Source organism: Phoenix dactylifera, chromosome 14, assembly GCF_009389715.1.
Source record: "Phoenix dactylifera cultivar Barhee BC4 chromosome 14, palm_55x_up_171113_PBpolish2nd_filt_p, whole genome shotgun sequence".
In the NCBI taxonomy this organism is placed as follows: domain Eukaryota; kingdom Viridiplantae; phylum Streptophyta; class Magnoliopsida; order Arecales; family Arecaceae; genus Phoenix; species Phoenix dactylifera.
In genome coordinates this window covers 9,576,940-9,599,133 of record NC_052405.1, presented here as the reverse complement: position 1 = coordinate 9,599,133, position 22,194 = coordinate 9,576,940, and the positions used below count along the sequence as shown (strand labels likewise).

At 38.0% G+C, this 22,194-nt stretch overlaps 3 protein-coding genes across 4 annotated transcripts; 2 read left to right on the top strand and 1 right to left on the bottom strand.

The window, feature by feature from the left end:
* Window positions 1–254: 254 nt before the first annotated feature.
* On the bottom strand, window positions 255–4,542 carry LOC103704770. 2 transcript variants are annotated; one of them, XM_008788195.4, is made up of 5 exons: window positions 4,044–4,542; window positions 2,403–2,517; window positions 2,235–2,316; window positions 1,437–1,488; window positions 255–445 (listed from the first exon to the last, which is right to left on the bottom strand). In XM_008788195.4, exons 1-5 carry the CDS (start codon window positions 4,497–4,499, stop codon window positions 383–385), a joined length of 768 nt encoding a protein of 255 aa, XP_008786417.1. In that variant the 5' UTR covers window positions 4,500–4,542; the 3' UTR covers window positions 255–382. The 2 variants fall into 2 exon arrangements, with proteins under 2 accessions (XP_008786417.1, XP_026659523.1); XM_026803722.2 differs by lacking the exon at window positions 255–445 and adding an exon at window positions 464–884.
* Window positions 4,543–6,346: 1,804 nt separating this feature from the next.
* Window positions 6,347–8,647, top strand: LOC103704868 (pentatricopeptide repeat-containing protein At1g71460, chloroplastic). Its single transcript, XM_008788342.3, has one exon. It carries the CDS (start codon window positions 6,431–6,433, stop codon window positions 8,489–8,491), a length of 2,061 nt encoding a protein of 686 aa, XP_008786564.2. The 5' UTR covers window positions 6,347–6,430; the 3' UTR covers window positions 8,492–8,647.
* A 5,101-nt stretch (window positions 8,648–13,748) lies between these two features.
* LOC103704771 (ethylene-responsive transcription factor ERF038) lies at window positions 13,749–14,688 on the top strand. The gene has a single exon (XM_008788196.4). It carries the CDS (start codon window positions 14,000–14,002, stop codon window positions 14,516–14,518), a length of 519 nt encoding a protein of 172 aa, XP_008786418.1. The 5' UTR covers window positions 13,749–13,999; the 3' UTR covers window positions 14,519–14,688.
* The last annotated feature ends 7,506 nt before the right edge of the window (window positions 14,689–22,194 follow it).

The following is a 22,194-nucleotide window of genomic DNA, read 5'->3' as shown; positions in this document are numbered from 1 at the left end:
TCACTTAACAGAAAATCACATGAACTGCTCAGTGAACAATCAGCAAATTAGGTGATCATCATACTTATTGAATATGCATTTGGGGTATTTTCAATTTCAGAAGATAAGATCACTCATCAAGTATAACTGCTACCACCCATTAAGGATGGATCGCAATAGCTAAGAGAATGATGGACTAAAAAACATTCCTCCAGATTTCTGGATGGTCCAGAAAGGGTTGCAGGTTTTTCAATAGTCCCACTTTGCAATCACAATCATGAGAAGGTTTAGATAATCGAAATTTTATTTGAGATAGTTTAGCTATGAAATCACAGTCTCAGCATTTGTGATGTATGATATATTACAAAAATGTTCTATAAACCAGCAAAGGAGGAGACTTCCATCACAATAGGTCAGCCAGCTGTGGAAATCGTTGCAGTATCCAAGTGACTCCCCTGATAATGACCTGTATGCTCATGCAGAAGAATTACCTAGTTAGACAAGCATCAAGATTGTAAGATGCTCATTGGACATCAAAGTACTGGTTATCAATGATGATTTTTATGCCAGTGTTATATGGATGTTTAAAGATCCTACGGCTACACAGAATAATATTTTATTTAGCTTAATACGAATAATATATGTTGCCACTGGGAACCGGCTTGATCCAAGCGCCGAGTTGATGGGTCGCTAGAGATCTCGGCTTGTCTGCCATCCAGATCAAAGAGATCGGATGGGGTCGCTGCATGACCCCGCAATGATGGTCCAGTGGCCGCTGTGCTCGATCAGGGATAGCCCCATTGAGGACCCACGAGTTGGCGTTGTGGCGCCGGCCGATCAGCGATGACCCCATCAACTCGGCACCCGGGTCGAGCCGGTTCCCAGCGGCAACATTATCCATGAACCTAAAATATAAGCAGAGAGTTCTCTAGTTACAATCAATATAAAAAATTCTATGAGAAATGGCAGAATGAACTAAAGGGGGAAAAGCAAAATTGGACCTAGTAGATTTGTACAGAGCAAGGTCAACATCAACATCGTCATCCAATCCTTTCCTCACCAAAATGGAGTCGATATGAATCATATGCAACTTGGGATGGCTCAATTGGCGGATCAAGCTAATTTTCAACTGCTACAAACTTAACGTCAACCCTATAAGATTCAGAGCGAAACTACTATTTGGTGAAGCTTTCATATAAGATGAACCTCCCATGAGGCCGAGAAGGCTAGTTGTAAGGTCGAAATGCCCTCTAAGGACTGGTGTGCAAATTGTAAGTTACATGACATAGATTAAAATCCAGCAGCTCAGTTTGACATATCTAGTCAATTAGTCATGACAAAAATGTAATTGATTTATTCATTTGATCTATGCATATTGTATTAAACTTTAGTTAGTGTTCAAGCATGTAAGAGACGATAGCAGTGTATGTTGTTGTAGTTAAGATATGATATCATACCAATGTCATCTCCCCAGGCTTTGTTGCGGGTTCCACGCAGTCACGTCCATAGCTGCATTTTGAGAACTTAATATTATCTATATGGCACATAATAATGTGTAAAGGCTTAATTGATATGGCAGTCTCATGAAAGATTAGATGCTTCAGTGACTCATGGCTGTTAAATTACAAACCATTAGAGAATGACTTGAATTCAGATGCTGGTCCAGTCATTAGTGAATTATCAGGGATCACTTTCAAGAGTGAAGACTATCATGTCCTTGTAGGTTACAGAACTGTGTGATTAATCACCATGCCAGTTTTTATTGAGCTAGATATGCACCTAATCTTTCCAAAAACAAATTACATCACTTTCTGAGAATAAAATAGTGCTGCTAAACAGGATTTACTAATAAGGCCAGACTTTATAATTCTAATGAGTACTTCAATGTGTAATATATACTTGACAGAAGCATCAAACAATAAGAACATAATTCAATAATTACTTGCTTCAATCTACACATCAATATAAATTGTGCAGATCACTCTGATGTCGTGGATAACAAGTTATGAAGATCATACCACAAAACTTTGTTACTTTAATTCTGTTAATAGGATAGGAAAAAGAAAAGGAAAAAAATCAAAGAAGTGAAAAATAATAACATTTACGGAGAAAGATGCACTGCAAATCAGAGAAAACACTATATAGGGTGATGTAAATAGCATAATTCTGTGTGCACGATGGCAGGAGATTCACTGATTTCTTGAAGGATCATTAGCTAGTTAGTTAGGTTATCCTGAGTACTAAAGTCAACTTACACTATTTGTCTCTTGCCATCCAATACTTCTGTACGATAAAAGCTGCATCCCTTGCTAAATGGGAACGGCCTGCTCTGCCACTCTGTAATTGTAACTAATTAGTTGCAACATGGAAACGAAAAATTATAATATAATTAATTTTTATGAAAGAGAAATTATTAAACATACCCAAGTGCCATGTAACTCCAACAGCTGATGTATCTTCACTAGAAATGTCATCAATAACAAATCGAAGGTCACTGCTGATAGATTCTGTAAACTTCTTGAAGAACTCAAGGATAGCCTGCATCATAATTGATTTAAAATAGGCAGAGAGAATCCCAAAAAAATGGTTCAAATATTGATTAGCTGATAACTAACTTCAGGCGACTAAATCTGCAGACAGCAGCAAGATACATGAAATCATTTTAGGCACATACTCATCTGATTTGATCATGAAATCTCTAACCAAATAATTTATTAATGGTGTAAGTTTTGCTTTGATTATTTACTTAGTCCTGTGCACCAAATTCTAGAAAGTTCACAGTTCTTCAATTTAAGCATTAGAATAGTTAAAAATTGTGGAGCACGATGATTTCTACCTTAAACTCTAAGACTACAGGAGTATAAGAATTAGAGTTGCGCTAATTGACAGTGTAAGAATATGCAACGAAGATTTGGGAGACTTGGGCAAAATTAGGGGCTTAGATTTGTGCCAAAGCATCTACAAATAGGTCAGAAAGTAAAATAGATCTACAAAGGTTGGTATCGATAATGAAAGTAGCCCTTGCTAAGAACAGCTGGCCAAGAATTTTGAAACAAGTAAAAATAGCTGAAACTGGTTTTTATTCATGCTTATCATTGTATAACAAAGCTGGCATCTGCAGTTGGCAAAGAAATTTTGAAACTTTCCGCTAGGCATTTTCTTGGTGCAACATTATTCAGCTCAACAGCCACGAATGGTACCTTTGTTTTGAACTAAAGATAAAGACAGGGACTCATCTACTTTTGTCGGCAGTCATGCGCTACTCTGATAACCCTTTAGACCTTCTTGCTGCAACATTATTGGATTCAACAGCCAAGAGCAATCCCTCTGCTTTGAATAAAAGATAAAGACAGGCGGTCATTTACTAATGTTGGCAACCATGGACTATTTGATAACCCTTTGAACCTTGTTTATGTCAATAGCCTTACTTATAGTCCACCTAAGACTTGATCATAGAGCTTTATATTAGTTATTGTTGGACAAAATGAAATAGTATCATGAAAAAACCTGGAAGAATCGAATTCTGAACATCATATTTTGAATAAATATTTCTATCAGAGATTAAAGAAATTTGGAAGCAGTCTCCATCAGAACCTAATAAATGACACTCAAGGATAAATTCCTTTCCCTGAACATAATTACGCAGCTGCCCATTGTCCATTTAAAAATCAACATAACTGACCAAGGAATCAAAACTAGAGGTTATCAAATTTGTTAGGATATTTAATTGTTCATAGCAGCTACTTTGAACAAGTTAGTTTTACCTTGCCAAACAACCTAATAGTACTCTCTTTACATATTCTAAGACAATGTTGACTCTATATAATACACAGGCTAGCTAGAGAAGGTGTGACTACAAAGAAGTTTTCAAAGAACTTGATGAGTAACAGTAATTGGATGATAAAATTGCAACCCAAATCTTATCACATTAAAGGGAAATGATTATAGAAAGAAACAAACTTTGGGTACTAGTACCCAAACAGCAATTTTTTTTTTTTTCGTTTCGCAATTTTCATCACAACTTATCAGAGGAAAAGAAATTTATAAGGAATCTTTGGTTTAACCTTGCGTCCAACAAAAGGCTTCGCGAAGACTAGATCCTCATAGACGCAGTCCTCGCTGATCAGTAGCTCCAAAGATGCAAGATCATGGCGATTGAACGCATCATAGTACGCTCTAACGGCATCTGCGGCCGCTGAGATTTGCAAAGGAGGGGATGCAGTAACTTGAGATTCTGCCGCGGCCGGGCTTGCTCGAACCCTAGTTATTCCATCTGGGGTTTCTAAGCCTCGAAGGGCCCTCAGAAAGGGAACCCTCCAATAGGGGCGAAGAAGAGAAGGAACCGAGGCCTGAGAAGAAGAGAAGGATCTCCTCCTCCTCCCGTCCCCCGAAAAGCTAACACGGGTTTTTAGGGGGTTTAGGGTTCCAAGATCCCGGAACGGGATTGAGGAAACCCTAGGGGAAGGGGGTGAAAGAGGAGGGGGGAAGGGAAACTGGAGAGAAGTGCAGCAGCTCAGCATCTCTAACGAATTCCCGCCGTGAAAATTATTAACCGTTATAAAAGGGTTTTCAATATATATATATATATATATATATATATATATGGAGGGAAAGGTCCAGCTATCAGATATGTGTGGCAATTACAGCCGTTCAATAAGAAATCCACGGTAGAGAGTACAGATGCAACCGGGCCACACCAGATTGAACGGTGTAGGAGGTGTTGTTTTAAGGAGAAGATTGGCAAAATCCAAAGATATTCCATTAAGATGTCATTTGGAACCAATACACCTGGAGGCTTTGGTGTTTAGGGAAAAAAAAAAAAAGCGGTATCAAACACACTGTGAGACTTGTGATTACCTTATTTCCAAAAAATTTAAAGTTCAAATCTTGAATATTAGTCAAAAAGTAATTATTTAATAGATAATTCTTTTCTATTTTTGCTTGACCGTCCATCATGAAAATATAAGTTTTCAACTTAAATACTCCCGATCTAGTGCTGAAATATATAATGCAACTATATTTAGAAATATAAGGTTTATAGTATTGTTCTTTGCTGTTATTCACTTCTTTTTATTTCTAGTCTCAGCACCAACACCATCTTCTTCACCTTGTGCCTCATGAAAGTTTGCATTATCGCATGTTTATAGTTGTCCGTTTTTAAAATGGACTTTTAAATTTTCTTATAAAAGGACAAAGCAGGAATTTCCAAACATATTCTACCATGTGATTATTTTTTTATTTTTTTTTACACACTAAATTATAGAACAGATTTTCATGTACTGCTAGTTTAGAAATTGAAGGGTATATAAATAAAATATATATGCATATAAATAAATCTTGTATGAAAGGTAGGTCATTTTATTTTTCCTTTTTTTCTTTTCTTTTTGTTTCTGCAATGTAATGTCATAGTATTTGATTTTGGATTAAGTTTTGAGTTTCATTGGTTTCTATTTTGGATGTTGTTGGTAGACATATAATTGGGAATCATGGTGGTGTATCAAATTTTGATTCTCTCTATTGATGCATCTAGGTAGAACATTATTGTCTGACCTTGCATCAAGATCAAATTGGGTTCTTGAACTTAAAATTTCTTTACCAACCATATCAAACATTTTAGTCTTATTTATTTGGATCAATTTATTAGATTCACTAGATATTCTATTTTGAATTATATGTCCAACCTTGATATCTAAAATAATTTTTAATTAAATTTTTGAGAAACCTTATGATTCTCTTCTACGCAAGACAAACAGTCTTGTTTTCCATTGATATTCTACGCAAGAAATCTACTCCTATTGTCTTTCTAAACTCCTATACCACTTTGGCTTAAGAGGTGGATGGAGGATGATCATCAAACACTAGCTCTTTACCTTACCAAGCGGTGTATTAACATCTTTTGGTTCTGATGAGATAGATGAGGCATTGATAGCTCTACTTACCTCATCACCCTCAATTAAAGTAGTAGCACTTGACATATAACTACGTTTGTTGCCTTTCTCTTCCACTTGAGACTAATACTTAGATTTAGCCCTACGTTGTGCATGGACAAAACCGATCTTTCCATCCACCACATTGTCTTGTTGGTTTGGAGGACGATGCTTTCTTATTTATTTGAGAGTAGAAAAGATCATTTCCCAATTTTTCTAAACAACATCCATTTTTGGAGACAACTCCAAAAGTGGCACCACAAAAATACTGCTTTCTTACACTGCAGATTCTATGCAAATTTTAACGTTTGATCGATAAGCATACTCCCGTCTTTTGTCTGCTGCACTCCTCCCGTTCCTCTATCTCCTTCTCTCTCTGTGCGAAACTGAGGACCTGAGGTACATCAATATAAAAACTTGGGAGTAGCTGCAATCAGGTCCCAACGGCTCACATAAAACACAAGCCAAGGGCTGAGCCGACCGTTGCTTCTTCGATCCCTCTCGGTTCCCAACTCGTTTTCTCCATGGATTGCAGAGCTCTGCTCTTCACCAACTCCTCAACGCCTCTCTTCTTCTCCAAAACCCCCACCAAATCGCCCTCCCTCCGATCCCAAACCTCTCCAAATCCTCTCCCCAACCCAACCGAGTCCAAATCCCCTGCACCTCCCCCCACCAAACACCTCCAACCACGCAAATTCTCCGAACGCGCCGCGTTCCCCAACTCCCTCCCCCTCCACTCCAAGAACCCGCACATCATCTACAGAGACATCCAACGTTTCGCCCGCCTCGGAAGGCTCCAAGAGGCCCTCACCATCCTCGACTACGTCGAGCAACGGGGCATCCCTGTCAACGCCACCACATTCTCTTCCCTTCTATCGGCCTGCTCCAGGCTCAAAGGTCTCACCTTTGGCCGCCAGATTCATGTCCATATAAGGATCAACGGCCTTGAGCGCAATGAATTCCTTCTTACCAAGCTTGTCCAGATGTACGCCACCTGCGGCGCCCCCAACGACGCCAAGAGGGTGCTCGCCGAGCTTGCGCCGAAGAGTGTGTATCCGTGGAATGCACTGCTCAAAGGAAATGTCGTCGGCAGCCCGCGTTGGAGCCGTGAGCCGCTTATGGTGTTCGAGGAGATGCGGGACGAGGGAGTGGATGTGAACGAGTACACCTTCTCCTGCTTGATCAAAAGCTTCGCAGGCTCGCCGGCTTTCACGCAGGGGAAGAAGGCCCATGCTCTTTTGATCAAGAATGGGTTTCTTAGTGCTTCAGTGCTTTTGCAGACTTCTTTGGTTGATATGTACTTCAAATGTGGCAGAATCCGGATGGCAATGAAGATCTTCGATGAAATTACCGAGAGGGACATTGTTCTATGGGGAGCAGTAATAGCGGGATTTGCACACAATGGGTTGAGGAGAGAGGCTTTGGAGTACTTGAGGTGGATGCAGAGAGAACGGATTGAGCCCAATTCAGTAATAGTAACATCGGTACTCCCGGTAATTGGAGAGCTCTCTGACCGAAAATTAGGACAGGAGATTCATGGTTATATCTTAAAGAGGTTCAGGAATTTTGGGAAAATGATTTTTATTCAATCAGGATTGATTGATATGTACTGCAAATGTGGGGATATGGTCTCGGGGAGGCGCATCTTCTATGGTTCGACCGAAAGGAATGCAGTCTCATGGACTGCTCTCATGTCGGGATATGCATCAAACGGCAGGCTCGAGCAAGCTTTGAGATCTGTTGTCTGGATGCAGAAGGAAGGGGTCAAGCCTGATGTCGTTTCGATTGCGACAGCTCTTCCGGTTTGTGCCGAGCTGAAGGCTTTGAGACCAGGAAAGGAGATACATAGCTATGCTTTGAAAAATTGGTTCTTGCCCAATGCCTCCATATCCACTTCCCTGATGACTCTGTACTCAGGATGTGGAAACTTGGAGTATTCTTGCAGAGTGTTTGATGGAATGGAGAGAAAGACTGTCATAGCTTGGACTGCCCTAATTGATTCATACTTAAAGAATGGCAACCCACATTGTGCTTTGAATGTTTTCCGATCGATGCGGATAGCTAATTTTAGGCCCGATTGCATTACCTTAGCTAGAGTTTTGAGCACTTCGGGTGACTTGGGAGCATTAAAACTTGGAAGGGAGATACATGGGCAAGTATTAAAGATGAAGGCAGAGTCAATCCCTTTGGTTGTAGCAGAAGTAGTGAAGATGTATGGCAGGTGTGGGGATGTTGAGAAGGCACGTAAGGTCTTTGATGGGGTCCAGTCCAAGGGATCGTTAACTTGCACTGCAATTATAGAAGCATATAGTTCTAACAATCGATACAGAGAAGCACTCAGTCTCTTTGATTGGATGCTATCGAATGGTTTCATTCCGAATCATTTCACTTTTGATGTGGCCTTAAGCATTTGTGACAAGGCAGGATGGCATGATGAAGCTCTCAGAATATTTGACGCCATGGTTCGGAAGTATGATGTAAAGGCCTCTGAAAAGCATTTTGACTGCATGATTGGCCTTCTTACACGGGAAGGTCGTCTTCAAGAAGCACAGAGGTTTATCTATTTGAAGTCAACACTATTTTAAGTTAACTACAATGGACTAAATCTTTTCACTGGTTGCATCAATTTTCTTGATATGGTTTCTATTTGTTATTTCTCATCTAAAAAAGGAAGTTGATATTTGTAGGTCTGATCACTGAACTGGAATGGTAAAAAGAAACACCCTGGATTTTATGGTCAATTTGTCAGGATACTTGAGTTGTTGCCTGAAATTCGTTAATTGCAGAATCTTTTGCACTGATTTTATCGTTAATGCGATATTTTGAATTATTTCAAATATAAGATAGCAAAATAATTAGATCTAACTAATTGCAAGCAGAATTACGGGTTGAAGATTTAAGGTTTTATACATGGATTGTTTAATTGCAAGCAGAATTGCAGGTTAATCTTGATCATGTAAGATATGACTAATTATGCTCAATCTTTAGCACTTTTCAACTTCCTAAGCTGCAATAAGAATTTAATCCAGAACTTTCTTCAGACATTTTTCTCTTTGCATGCTTCATTTCACAACCTCTAACTTCTGAAAACTGGTACTATGGTTGATTTTGGTTAACCTGACAAACATATATATATATATATATATATATATATATATATATATATATATATATATATATATATATATATATATATATATATATATATATATATATATATATATATATAATTTGAATTGCACCTTCATGCAATCAACTAACCATCATGCTTTCCAGCTGGTAGTCTGGTGCCCATACAAAACTTTGTTTGGTGAGGTTCAAAAGCGGCCACCTGACCTGTTAACAGAAATTTAGTATGCCACTGACAGAAATGAACAAAGGAACTAGTAGAGGGAGATTAGCAAGATGTGTCAACAGTAGAACAAAGAGAAGGAAGAAGAGAAATTTATGCACCTCTCATATTGGATGAGGCTTCATCACAGCATTAGTAGTCAAGAAACTCAAGTTACTCAGATGCCCGCAGTTGATCAACATCTCAGGATTGCTAACTTGCAAGAATAATGAACACTGGGTAATATTCCTTTAAAAAAGAAAAAGTAGCACCTAACATCAGAAAACGATGTAAGAATTAAAAAAAAATGCATGATAAAATATTACATACTAAATTAATAGAAGAATTTGTAGTTTATTGTCGAATAACTTGAAGGGCACTAGAACAACAACCCAGTTGACATTGTGTTCAAGATGTAGGCTAAATAACAAAGTTATCAAGTCTAATCTCATTGGATTGGTTGATCGACAACTATTGGTCCTACCGATCATAATAGAATATAAAGTTTCTAGATGGATGCAAGAATCATGACTTTTTGTTAAATAGCTTGATGAGAATTAGATCATCAATTCAGCTAACTAGGATCAAGTTTCCAAGTGAGACCACCAAGTATTTGAGTTCAACTGTTGAACAGGAGCTAATGATATTCCTAGTGATAATCTGGCCATGAACATGACCAAATGCCGAGTTAGATCCCAGAGTTTTGAAAGAAATATCAGAGCAGATCTGAAACTCATGAGAATTATTCATATGTTGAAATTTTAAATAATTAAAGAACAGAAGTAATGAAGAAAGATTGAGGGAATTTAAACACCAATCCATCAAGAACTGAAAGTTTCAGAGTGCTAATATGGAAATGATCCAGCTTATATTTATGTTGCAATAACAATTCAACTTGTGAAGATAAATTAATTGTGCTATTGACATAAATGACATAATAAATTTAGGCATGAATAGTAGAAATATGAATCAATACAGTAGAAGCGAAGAAAGGAAAAAGGATCTATTTTTTGGTGAATAAGTAAAAAAGATACTAACACTAACGCAGCCCTTGTGTTTGTGTAGTATTTTCTAATTATCTCAGGGCTTCCTCAGAGTCTAATGTGGCTTATACTCTGACCAATCCAAGTCGATGAACGACTCAGGCAAATCAGTAACAGTATTGTCTAAAATCTATTTATCTATATCTATATCTATATTTATCTTTCTATCTATCTATCTATATAAAACAGAAATAATGGTTGAAAAAGCTAAAAGGAGTACTGCTCCATTGAAAATATCTAACTTATCTTCAAAAAAGAACAAAATACTAAGCTCTCCTCCTTAACAATCAAATAGAGTGCCAGTTTCGATCGAAAAGTAGTCGAGTCAATTCTGGCATCGATAACAAGTTTAGTTAAAAAAACTTATCACGCTCGGCTAAACCACCGAGCTCTGGGCTAATCCTTGGTTCCCTCATAGAATTATTAATTAGCTCGTTCACCTTTGATTAGATTTTTTTTTTAGAGAGGTAACAGAGAGGTAACTGCAACATCAGCTTACTTATTCGGGAAAGGAAATGGCACCGTCCTAATAACAATTTTTCGAAAAGGAAAATGGGCGGCCTTCTTTCTTTCCGACCTTTTCATTGTAGTCCAACTACTTTATAGGAAAGTCAAGATTCCTGAGGAAATCAACCATTCTAGCGGAACGGAGATTCTCACTTACAAAAATAGTTTTTGAAAACTTTCACACATAAATTAGATCAAATATATATATATATATATATATATATATATATATATATATAGTAATAAATAAATAAACATATTATCAAATTCTCAATTGGATGAAAAAGAGATCAGATCAAAAGGCTAGAACTCAATCAGATCACATATATCATCAGAAAATCATGGTTGGGTTCCAAGCCAGATTACTTAGTGTTTGAGTTGGATCACTTACAAGAGCTGATGATTCTACGGATGATTGAACCAGGAATATGTCCCAACTCTGAGTCCACTCCTAAAAACATTGCATCACCATTACAGCAGCTTTACATGGTCTTCAATGGAGTGCAGCTGCATTGAATAGTAGAGAATTGGAGAAAACTTGTGCCGGTTCCAGCTCCCAGGGAATGAGCTCGCACAGATGAGACATGGCTTACGGCATGATTACGTTTTTCTGGCGGTGCCTCGAATAGATCCCAGACACAAGAGACAGCAAATCCAGCCGTAATGCTGCCCATTTGCTCCACAACCAATTAGGAGAAAGCTCCAGCTATCAAAAGATCTTAAGAAAGCTCCATCTGGATAGATAAGAAAAGGACCACCTTTTGAACATACTCCCCACGCTCAGTCAACGAGAAATTAGCGTGCCAAACTGCCAATACGTGCAGAATTATAATGATGAACAAGCATTCCGATCTGCAAGGATATGACTTATTTCAAGTTGGAACACCAAGTTTTAGAGCAATGTGTCACCATGACAAGAGCAATATGTGGCAACTTTATCATCAAACTAGCATAATTTTGATCTTTATTAATATGTAGACATAGTGTAAGCTGTTTTAGTTAGTAAAGAATCAGAGAAAATTTGTGCTGCTTCCAAGTTTCCAGACAATGATCTAAAAAACGGATGAGATAATGCTTATGGGATCATTACGTTTTACATCGACGGTGCCCATAAATTGAAATTCCTTAAATCTTTCTGATCTCATCATGCAATAGATATTCTCCAAAAAAAAAGATTCAGAGGAAGCTGCACTAAAATAGATAAAATGAGCTCCTCTAATCTATGTTCCTCACAGTCGTCAGCAAGAGTGGGGGCGGAGGGGAGGTGTTTCTTTTCCCTTAACACAGCAGCTACGAAGCTTCTTTCTCTCCTCCAGCAGCAAAGTGATGCCATCACACCATGGTCCCCATAGTTGCAATTAGAATATAATATCTAATACTATGGTCCCTCATAGTTTTATATAGGATATAATATCGTCACCACCCAGTTTTTGTTACTTTGCTTCAGATTCTGATGGCATAGCTCCTAATTCTGATGGTAAGATATGGCGGCACTGTTAGAATTGGTCGGCCTGCCATTTGCGTGGTGATTTGGTCGTAGCAGGATAAAGAACGCATCAATCACTGTTCCAACTAAATGAATAGAAAAAGGAAAATAATTTAGTGTGGATTCATTTGGTATCACCTCAATCATTCGATTGCACATCCTTTGAAAGGTTAAATCGATAAGATAGATAAGAGTACAATTGTGATAGAAGTTGTGCAATCATTGTTGCAAAAATAGTGAAGCAGAAAGGATGATAAAGTGTATGGAAGTCATGTGTGAACGTGTTTGATGCTTAGGAGAATTATTTACACGGTCCAACCACATCCCTCAAAATCGGTGGATGTAATAGGGCGAGATTTGGATCTCATGCGATTTGAGTGATGATACGGCATTTAGCATCCACCATGATAAAAAAAAATTCTACAACTTGGATTGTCTTGATTTCAGGTCGAAATGTTCTAAACTGAAAATAAGGATAAAAAAGCTATGTGTTTCTACTTAGCATTATGCCAGTATATGTAAGCATGTGACTTAAGCTTGCGTAGGCCTAACCAAATTCTGAGAGACACTAGATTGATCGAGCCAAATACAACTTTGAGACACAATTTAAGTTTTTTTTTCTTAAGAAAAGATACAACTTATGGTGTTCCCATGCTTAATAACAATGATTATTGAGATTAAGTTCGACATGCGACCAAAAAGGCCTCCCTATTTGTTATCATTATTTTTTCTGTCTTCATGATAGTTCTAGTTGAAGATATACCCCATCCATCTCTTTCTATTCCTCCTATATACTTCTCTCACTTCCTTGGCCTCCACCTCTCAGATAATATCAAACCCATCATGCACAAAGCATTGCCCACAGTGTTCGATGCCCCATTCTGATGGAACAAAACGCAACTGGATCAGGTCCGTACTGAACTGGACCCGGTCCCCATGGATGCTTTACTAGCTGGCTACATTGAACCCAGTCCCAAGCCCCCGTGTTTGGACCCATCCACACGAGTCCAAATCTTTAGCCCATCACTTTCCCAGATTCGTAGGCCCATGCCTGTCCTGCCACGTACCGCTCTCCCATCCGCCCACAGATTCAAACCCGTGCATCTTGCGATGGCACGAATGTTAAAGACCAGGTGTCCGCCAGTACAAACGCCTCTCAGCCCTTCGGTGGAAAAGCGCCACCCTGGCCCGGCCGCCCTGATCTCCCTTTGTAGCCATCTGATCCGTACGCCTTCTCCCCGTCTCCATCCGTGCTACGGTCAACCGCCACGTGCCGATCCCCACCTCCCCCGACCCCTTAAATCGGGACCCACGCGACATTCAAAGCTCACGCTGACACCCTCGTTAATGGACGCCAGAATGTGATCGCGACGCCACCCCCTCCCCCTCTTCCTTCGGTGATCCAGCTGTCTCCTCCCAGCTTAAAATAGCGGCTCCGTTGTCCCAATATCCTCTTACTTAAGACATCTCGAACGTTTATCCATTCCCCCCCTTGTATCCATCCGATTTCTCAAGTGCAATGCATGCGATCCTCATAAAAATTCACCCCAAATTATTATATTGCTCCTTTACGTAGCTACTCGGAAGCTCGCTCACTCTAACAACCTTCGCATGTGGCCAATAACACCGTCACCTCGCTTATATATACTCTCCACACCCTTACAGCCTTACTCCCCCAACGCCACCACGATATTCTTACACTCTCTGTCTCCATAAGCGCACGGAAATGGAACATGAGAGCAAAGTAGCCACGGCGGATGCCGGCGTGCCGGCGACGAACTACCGGGGAGTACGCAAGAGGAAGTGGGGCAAGTGGGTCTCCGAGATCCGAGAACCTGGCAAGAAGACACGAATTTGGCTCGGAAGCTTCGAGTCGGCCGAGATGGCTGCCGCCGCCCACGACGTCGCCGCGCTGAGGCTCAAGGGCCGCGACGCTCGCCTCAATTTCCCCGAGGCCGTCGACCAGCTCCCCCGGCCCGCCAGCTCCGACCCGAGCGACATCCGGTCCGCAGCCCTCGAAGCCGCCGCCAGGGTCCGGTTGAGGCAGGAATTCGCCCGGTCGAGCCCCGTCAGCTCCGGCTCGACGGCGTCCGAGTGGCCGTGGAATGACGAACTCGGGCTCGACTCGCCCAAGATGTGGGTGGAGCTGGCGGAGGCCATGCTGCTGGCCCCACCAGTCTGGTCCAATGATACCGGTGAGCTGGACGATTGGGTGCAGGGATCGCTGTGGGATCCGCTGTTGTAAACTGTAAGGGCAACATCCTTTAATTTTTAAGAGAGGGGATGGTTGGGTGTTGATTTGTGTTTGGGATATCAAAGATATCGATGTAGAAAAATTTCACGTGAATACAGGTGAATGTATTATTATGTTTGGAAAAGCAAACAAAGTGAATATTATCGTGTGGCATTATATATTTACTTATGTTCTACCATGACACTTTTATGTTAAGATATATGTTCCCGGTGCAGTACTAGCGAAGAAATTATAGAAGAGAGAAGAAATTAGGTATGTTCCCGAACGTAATAGTTCGATTACGATAAAGATTTACACTAAAAGAGATCTTTTATGGTGTATGCTTTTTACTGCAAAGATATGTACCCCTCTCGATGGCCGCCACGTTATTCAATCTCGAAGACAGATAGCTATCAAACATTTAAGAGCGACACGCACACGTAATCTGATGTGATCTGCAATATCTTGGCATGACAATTGTTCATCTCTGACTTTCACCAAATAGTATACAGCTCTTTTCGGTGCGAAACATCCGCCATAGAGGATCTGAACTTTCTAGTCTAACCATATCCATAACTTAAGCGTACAATAACACTCTTTAGAATCATGTCTACATTCATGTTTCATGTACCTGAACAATCTAGCAAAATTTATTGTTAAGGGCATATTCCCTTGCAAATGAATTATTTTGAAAGAGCTCCTACAAGATGATCAGCTCCCATGATGGTTCGCTGAAGGAGAGGTGGCACAAAGCGAAGGGAGGATGCTAGACTCTGGTATTCATGTGAGGCAAGCTCCTCCTTTGTTTCTTTTATTGCAGTAGAAGACAATATGAATTTATTAAGGTTCTTAATTGATGGCTATATTTGTGAAAGCTTAATATATCTGAGCACCATGCACTCAGAACCAAAGCCAATGATCGATGAAGTAGCACCAAACTTAGTTGCATGAATCATATGTTGTCTTTTTTATCCTCTGTTTTTATGAGCTTTGTTTCCTTCTGGCAAATGCTTCTTACGTGCATTTAGGTAGCCTTTGAATGCCATGCTGCCCTACTAGCCTGATATCATTTATGCGAGTGGGGAATCCATAATATTGAAACCCTTGTCTTGATTGAGAAGATGAGGCATAGCAAGGGTGATATAGGAGGAAATGCAAAGACCATTACTTGATAATCCTTGGTTCATTATGAGATAATGCAAATCATTTTGGAGAGCACTACATTAATACAACTTTTCACAGATGAGATTGAAAACTCCACCACAATAAAAATGGGTATCATCTTATTTTTTCTACATATTATTCTAAATGCATCTAGTCTCCCTTAATTTCCACAGATAGGGTGCTAGCTGACTTGGTAGAGTAATTGGATATCGACACCGGTGATCTAGGCGCAAATTATACCCTCTCCTAAATTCAGTCAGGCTTTCTCTCATTCTATTTTTTTTAAAGGGAAAAACTCTACTACCTATCTAAAATATCTATTTGAGAAATTCAAATTAAACAATGCTCGTCTTCTCCAAATGTATTAGCTTTTAGATTGGAGTTATTTTGCAATGGTAGGACACAAGTTATGTTTGCTATCAGTTTTAAGAGGTAAGTGATGGCACTTCTAGTGTTATTCTCAATATTTGTAATACAAGTATGAACATCCAAACATACCCTTACATGTCATGGATTCTAGGAATGTTATATTCCAAACAAGGGCAAATGTGAATGCTTAGAAGATACTCCAACTTTCAAACGAATAAAAAATAAATGATTGGACAGAGACACGTAACCAAGCCGCCTCCTCTTGGGAGACAAGAAGGTCTGGTAAGTCTTTCAAGTGTTAGAGATTAAGATAGAAAAACGCGTACAAGTTGTCACATCCATAAGATTATGGGATGGATTATTGTGTACTAATGACGACGGTGCAAATTAATTCAACTAATCTAAGGATTTCAATAGCCATTTCGATTATAAAAATATTTAATCATTATTAAACGTATCTTGAGATATTTGTTGGAACTCTTGTCTATGTTTCTAAAAATGTTCTGAATTCCAAGTATCCATTCGAGCCCGGTTCAGACCTAGGCCACTCTATCTCCCAAAACCCACCATCAATTATCTGATAAACTACAAGCATATATGGAACCACATATATGTGAAACAATTCAGTGGTTCCGAGGATTTTAGACCGGATTGATTGGTTCGAACCGGCTCGATTTGATCTCAACTTGGACCGGTCCAATCCGGTTCAAGAAATGCGACACGTGATGGTTATGGGGATTTTGGAGTTAGACTTGAGGACAGCTCAAGTGCACCACAACGAGGCGGTGTGACTTTTAGTCGCCTTTTAGCTGGTCAAAAAGAGTGGAAGTAGACATGCAGCGTGACCTCGTCTTATGATTCAAACCTACGGAACCTTTGATGGTGATGGAAGATTCGCAACCCGATCTGGAGTCGGAGAAAGAGCAGCTGGTCCGCACAGAGCAGGAAACAGCGTAATGATCGCTGTGGATGCCTACCATGTGTCCTACTCTGATGGTTCCCGCGCTTGGATGCGAGAACTCATTGTAGTGGTGATGGTATGATGTTTGAGGTCGATCAGATGATCTTTGGCCTAGTCTGCCGGTCTTATACGAGTGAAGCCTCTTGGGGATTGGACTATTTGAGGAAAGCAAATAGATTTATCCTTTAATTTAAAAGTCTATTTGGATGCCGAAGAGTACATGATACCTGGGTTAATACATGGAATGCTTCCTAATCTATCTATTCATAACATAAATATTTGAAATCCTATGTAAAATATTCCATTTTTCTTATTATAATAAAGTTATATATTTAGATTTTAATTCTTTTGCATCTTCATCGAGATCATGCGGATGCAAAGGTGATGCTATTTAGCTGTCTAATATTTTCATACTCTATTTAGCTATGGTAGGCAATGGTCCTCAATATATGCAGCAAAATAAGAATAAGATTGAGATAAGGACCACAATATAAAATGAACAATGGATCCCATGTACTCAACTTTTAGTTAGATGGAAGATTCAGTCTAGTAAACCTTATATGGATGAGGAAAGCTAATCACAAACACATATTAAATAAAAGAAGACATTTGCCGACATGTTTTTAGGATACAAAGTATAGAATCATGTGTAGCATTACTATTAATAGTTTTACAATTTTGTTATTTTCTAAATCCTTTCTTTTGTGGTTGATATCAAGTACCTGTTCAGCTTTTTTTTTTCTTGCAATTGAGTTTGACGAGCAAGGTTTTGAACATGTGCAATAACAATAGAAACTAAGTTGTGATTAGAACTCTTTCTAAAATAAAAGAACGGCAAATGTTCCTTTGCTTTCGTCATGTTTAATTATTTTTGCGAACTAGGAGATTAATGAGGGCTTGGCGATCATTTTTTCAATGCTACTGGTAAGATGATGACTATTAAAAGAATTTTGGACAAAGGATATGTATAGTTATGTAAAAACAAGTGCATGTTTGGCAAAATCTGAATTTTAGGTGATGGCATAATTTTGACAGAAAATATAACAACAGTATGAAAGAATGAATCGCTGCTTAGGAACAAGTATCAGGATAAAACGGCTCGATAATGTCACCTACAATTCAATGTACCAAAAGATGCAACCCATATATGTTGAGAATAAAATTGAATAGTTGCTTGATAAAAGTTCAAGTTGATAACTTTAAGAACAATAGTGATGGCATAACTTTTACACAGAATAATGAAAATGTATTTCAAGCAAGTGGAGTATACTACAAAAGGCTGCTCAACCAGAAGAATTTAAGATAATACAGGTTGATAACATTATTGTTATTCAATGTATCTAAGGATTGTAGCTCAAATATTCATGTTGAAGAATTTTAAGAATATATGTCATGACATAATTTTTCACAAAAAAAAAAGCATGGTGCATTTTGAAAAGATGATTAGAGCTTAGTTAGCTACTAGCTAACAAGTATTCATCATAAAATAGACAATATTAGCAGTAGATCAATGTATCTATGTAACTATGCAACTAAGAGGGTCAAGCTTAAGAGCTAACTTATACTAAAAATTACAACTTATCCAACTCATCCCAATTAAATTAAACCTGAGCAAATAATATACATTATAGATCTAGCATAGAATATGCTTTCTTTCTTAAAAAAAAAAAAAGAAAAAAGAAACATTATGTGTATACTTCCTTCTTCATAGATCAGAATGGCACCTAAAATATATCTAAAAATTCTTTAGAAAAGAAAAGAAAATAAAAACAAATGATAAAAGGAGGTCTATTTTCCAAAGAATTAATTCATTCACTATTGTACGCATTAGGCAAGAAATTCTTATTATTTTATTTATTTATTTGGTGTTGGGGATGGGGTTGGTTTGATGTGTTGGTTAAGAAATTCTAGATAGTCGTACTGTTTTATTACAAAAAGCAAAAAAATAAACTACTCGAATTCTTTTTATGAGATTTCTCTTCTCCTTTTTTTTTTTTTTGAAAGCAAGCTATATTTCTTTTATGGAACTTTTCTTTTGTTTTGGAGAGAAAGATATAATGTGAGTTGGATTTGTTACAGTTCCATCCTTGTCAAGTGCTAAACCTCACAAGTAGAGAAGCACCATGTGGTAGACTGAGATTAGATGAGCCTTGATGCCAACAACTAGGAGAAGCCCACGCAGAACCTTATTTTTCAAAGTCAAGCCAGCACCTTTACCTAATTTATGGAAGTGTTATAGAAAGAGGGAGTCCAAGCCACCTATAATGACTAGTGTGCAACATTTTTTTTCCTAGAGCTCCAACTATTTATTTCCAAATATGGCAAGTGAGATGCAGTCACAGTGTCACATGGTACTGTGTGATAAAAACTAGCCCTTCAGTGCTATTAAAAAATTAACTTTCAATGAAAATGATAAAACCATCCTTCTTACAGACCATGTAATGCACAGGGATATTTATATCATTAAATTGGTAAAAGCAACTAGTATTAGCAGGTAGTTATTGTAAGGTTATTGGTGAAAAGAAATTAAAGACCATTTACACAAAATACAAAAACTACAATATTATACATGCAAAATCAAAACTTTTGAGGGGTACTTATGCAAAATATACCAAATAGCCATTGCTTGAAAGTCTACGAGGCAAAATTGAGATCACTATATTTCACATAGAGTCTAGGTCAACATGTAGATGTTGCCAAAAAGTGGTGTTATATATTTGTTCATAGCAACAAATGTCAATGTACATATTCAATCTTTCCTCCATCATCACCAGTATCATCATTGTTATTTGAGTCTTTTCAAAATAATTACAGGTTGGTTATAAAGCACGACTTTAACCTCCTTTTAGAAGACAAGAAGGTCTAACTAGCCTTTCAATTTTGGAGTCATAGATCGAAAAAGATTATAGCAATTATCAAATCCTTTAAGTTTGGACTATGGATAGATTGTTCTCTGCTAATGACTAAGAAGCATGCAACTTAACTAATAAATAATTCGATAGCTTGTCATCAAATTCAATTGTAGGAAGTCTTAAAAATTTCTTAAATGCAATTCACTTTGCTTAATCCATTTGTCTCCAAAACAATGCTTATCTGTTTCTAGACATGTTCCACATTCCTAGAGTCCTTTTTTTGACCCGTCCGTTGGGTTAATTCTGGCCTATTTTGGGCCTAGAGGTCTGGTCGAGACTCTTTTATAATATTTTCTTCATTTTTTTTTTTTTGATGCTGCCATGAAATTTAAACTAGATTTGTAAATTTTTTCATTTTTTGTATAAAAAATAATGATCGGAGCCTTTACACGGCTTGATAATCATGTGTTACAAGCCGCAGAATGTTCTCTTACCTGGACCGGTCCGGTTCGGGAAAAGGGCACGTGATGGTTATGCGAATTTGGCAAGTGCGAGACAACGAGGAGATGTGACCCTGGAACAAGCCGAGTGAAAGGAGACAGATTGTGACCATTTCTTAGGCTTGAAATCTAGTTCTGTAACCAAAGAAAAAAAAAAACCACTATTTAACATTTTGATGGCGATGGGATTTTTTTTTTCCGAACCGGATCTTTGGTGTCGGAGAAGGATTGGTTGGTCCAAACGGAACATCAAACAAAATCATGACGCATGCTTTACCTGCCATGTGTCCGATTTGTCGGTGGTCCCGTTCTTGCATACGATAGATGTCGGAAACGTAATTTCGATGGTGTTCGAGGTGGTACAGCTTATATTTTTGCCTGGTCTCGATGATCATACGACCTCATTGGGGATTGGAAAAGCAACCAAGACCATGGTGATCATGGGGGTGGCTTGACAAGAATAATTAATCATTGACAACTGGGTCGATGTGGACTTGATTATTAGCTATGTAGACACGTGTGCGAATAGAAACTTTTGTTTTTTTGGATGAGGGCTGGCTTCAAGTAAACCTATTTAGATACGTCTACTAAGAGTAGTTGATGTTGGGTTTTACAAGTAACTGCTTCATAAGTTGGTCATCTATTTGCTACGCATAAATCAAAGAATATTACATTTAGATGATACATTGTATCCTTTCTACACCTTAGTAAATTGATAGTTTTATAAATATTTCTTGGGCTTATGTTAAAACATGAGCGATTCAATGTAAAAGTAAGAATGGAAGTATGGTATATGAGACTATATGAAATGAATGAATGACAAATATGTTACGGTCTTCCTATTTAATATTCTCTAACTAGAATATACATTTACGTTAGTCGGCAAACTTAATTGGATGTGATAGATTATGTAATTTTGGTATGATACAAGAAAATGCTTAATGATCCATTTATATGGTAGCAATCAAAAAGAGCCCTATATAAAGTAGTATTTCTTCTCTTCAATCATTGATCAATATTTATTTGATCTTCTTGTATGATATTCTTTTTTAGCAAGCTTGCTAACATTATGTTGATGAAAAAAAGGATAAAGATTTGAGTTTTATAATGTTCCTAAGATAGTTTTGAGTTAGCCAAGCAATGTTATTCGATATATGCAAGTAGTGAAGTAAATAAAGGTGTAAGGAGGATCTTCTTTGTATCATAAAACGAAAGAGCAACAAATTTAATATCATTATTTTCTTCTCTAATTTTTTGCCAATTGTCAAAAACAATGTTCCTTGGCCACTATTTACATTATTAGTGGTGCAAAGATAATTAGGTATGTAATTTGGATGGAGGATATATAAATATAAATGATGAGATTACTTTTTTGAAGAAAAAGGAAAGGGATGGTATATTTGAGTAACAAGGATAATACATGAATGGCTATTTAACAAAGGTACCTAAATAAAATGACTTGATAACTTAATGGCAATTCAATGAATTTAGGGATGCAACTTGGATGGATCAAGTTATGCTTAAAGGCCTGCCGGTGGACAACCAAATGATAATGAAACATTCTCCATAACCTAAATAAATGAAGCCAAATTAGGCCAACTCTGTATTTTTCAAACCAAAAATAGTTTGAGTTAGGTTATAAAGTATCTTCCCAACTCGATGGATTATATAAGTTTTAGAAGCACAATAAAATTAGAGAAATGCAAATTGAGTGGATCAAATTGAGCATAAGGGCCCACTCATACCCATATTTATTTGATCATATAAGGAAATTTAGCTTTTCGATATATAACATACGATCCCATTGCATATGGATGGCATCATTGTATCCTTGGAGTTTAG